This window comes from Propithecus coquereli, unplaced genomic scaffold (assembly GCF_000956105.1).
Source record: "Propithecus coquereli isolate 6110/MARCELLA unplaced genomic scaffold, Pcoq_1.0 Scaffold148, whole genome shotgun sequence".
Lineage (NCBI taxonomy): Eukaryota > Metazoa > Chordata > Mammalia > Primates > Indriidae > Propithecus > Propithecus coquereli.
Genome location: NW_012139191.1, coordinates 3,001,658 through 3,002,662, shown reverse-complemented (window position 1 = coordinate 3,002,662; position 1,005 = coordinate 3,001,658). Strand labels below are relative to the sequence as shown.

General features: G+C 33.4%; 1 protein-coding gene across 1 annotated transcript in view; it reads left to right on the top strand.

The window, feature by feature from the left end:
- Positions 1-1,005, top strand: part of LOC105806862 (bromodomain and WD repeat-containing protein 1-like) — a 61,077-nt gene that overhangs the window by 16,334 nt on the left and 43,738 nt on the right. The window contains exons 8-9 of the mRNA XM_012640074.1: positions 216-371; positions 592-712. Coding sequence (XP_012495528.1) covers positions 216-371; positions 592-712 — 277 coding nt within the window. The remainder of the gene's footprint in view (positions 1-215; positions 372-591; positions 713-1,005) is intronic.

The following is a 1,005-nucleotide window of genomic DNA, read 5'->3' as shown; positions in this document are numbered from 1 at the left end:
CCTATTTTTAATTTTATTAGTGTTAGGTAGATTGTATCTGAATTTAAGTAATTTGGTAATCTCAATAACTATAAGAGTTGTAAATTTGAACTCTATTTTTGACTATGGAGGTAACCTATTTTATAAGCTTTGAAAATTGAAAAGTATAATATACATTTGTTTTTTGAATTGATGTTTTTCTCCCTCTTTTCTGTTCATTTTGTCGGGATCCATAGTTGATCCACCTGAAGAATTAGGGGCTAGTATTTCTGTCACATCGGATGAGCTGGAGAAATTGCTTTACAAACCCCAAGATGGTGAGTGGGGTCAGAAATCAAGAGATGAAGAATGTGACCGAATTATTAGTGGGATAGATCAACTTTTGAATCTTGGTAAGTTTTTTAGGGTGAAAAGTTTCATTTTCAAGTGTTTCATAAAAGTATTTTAAAATAGTACCATGATGGAGGTTGTGTTCTTTTCCACACTTTGTATTTACTTTTTGTTTTAGTCTGTAATGTTAAATGTAGCTCCATCTTATGAATGATTTGTAGAGAAGTATCACTTAGAGGTAATGGATTTATTGATTGAAAACTTGTCTGTATTCCCTAACAGATATAGCAGCAGCTTTTGCAGGCCCGGTTGATCTATGCACATATCCAAAGTACTGTACTGTAGTAGCTTATCCAACTGATCTTTACACCATTCGAATGAGGCTTGTTAATCGATTTTACAGGTCAGTAGAAACCCGCTTTTGAAATACTTTAAAAAGCTGTTTGGCCACATCAACTAAGGTGAAGAAAGAGACAGTACAGTTGGGGGCCGATTAACATTATTTTCTATTTCTTTCTCCTCTTCCGTTTAGAAATTATGTTAGATACCTATGGGTAGGTGTGGGTCAAGCCAGGCATAATATCCAATACCGTGTTTCAATCCTCAGGTTGTCTGTTTTTCTTAGAAATTATATTTAAGTAGTTAGATACTGCATTTGGTTTTTATTTGAATGTTAAAATTCCTATTTAACTGCTT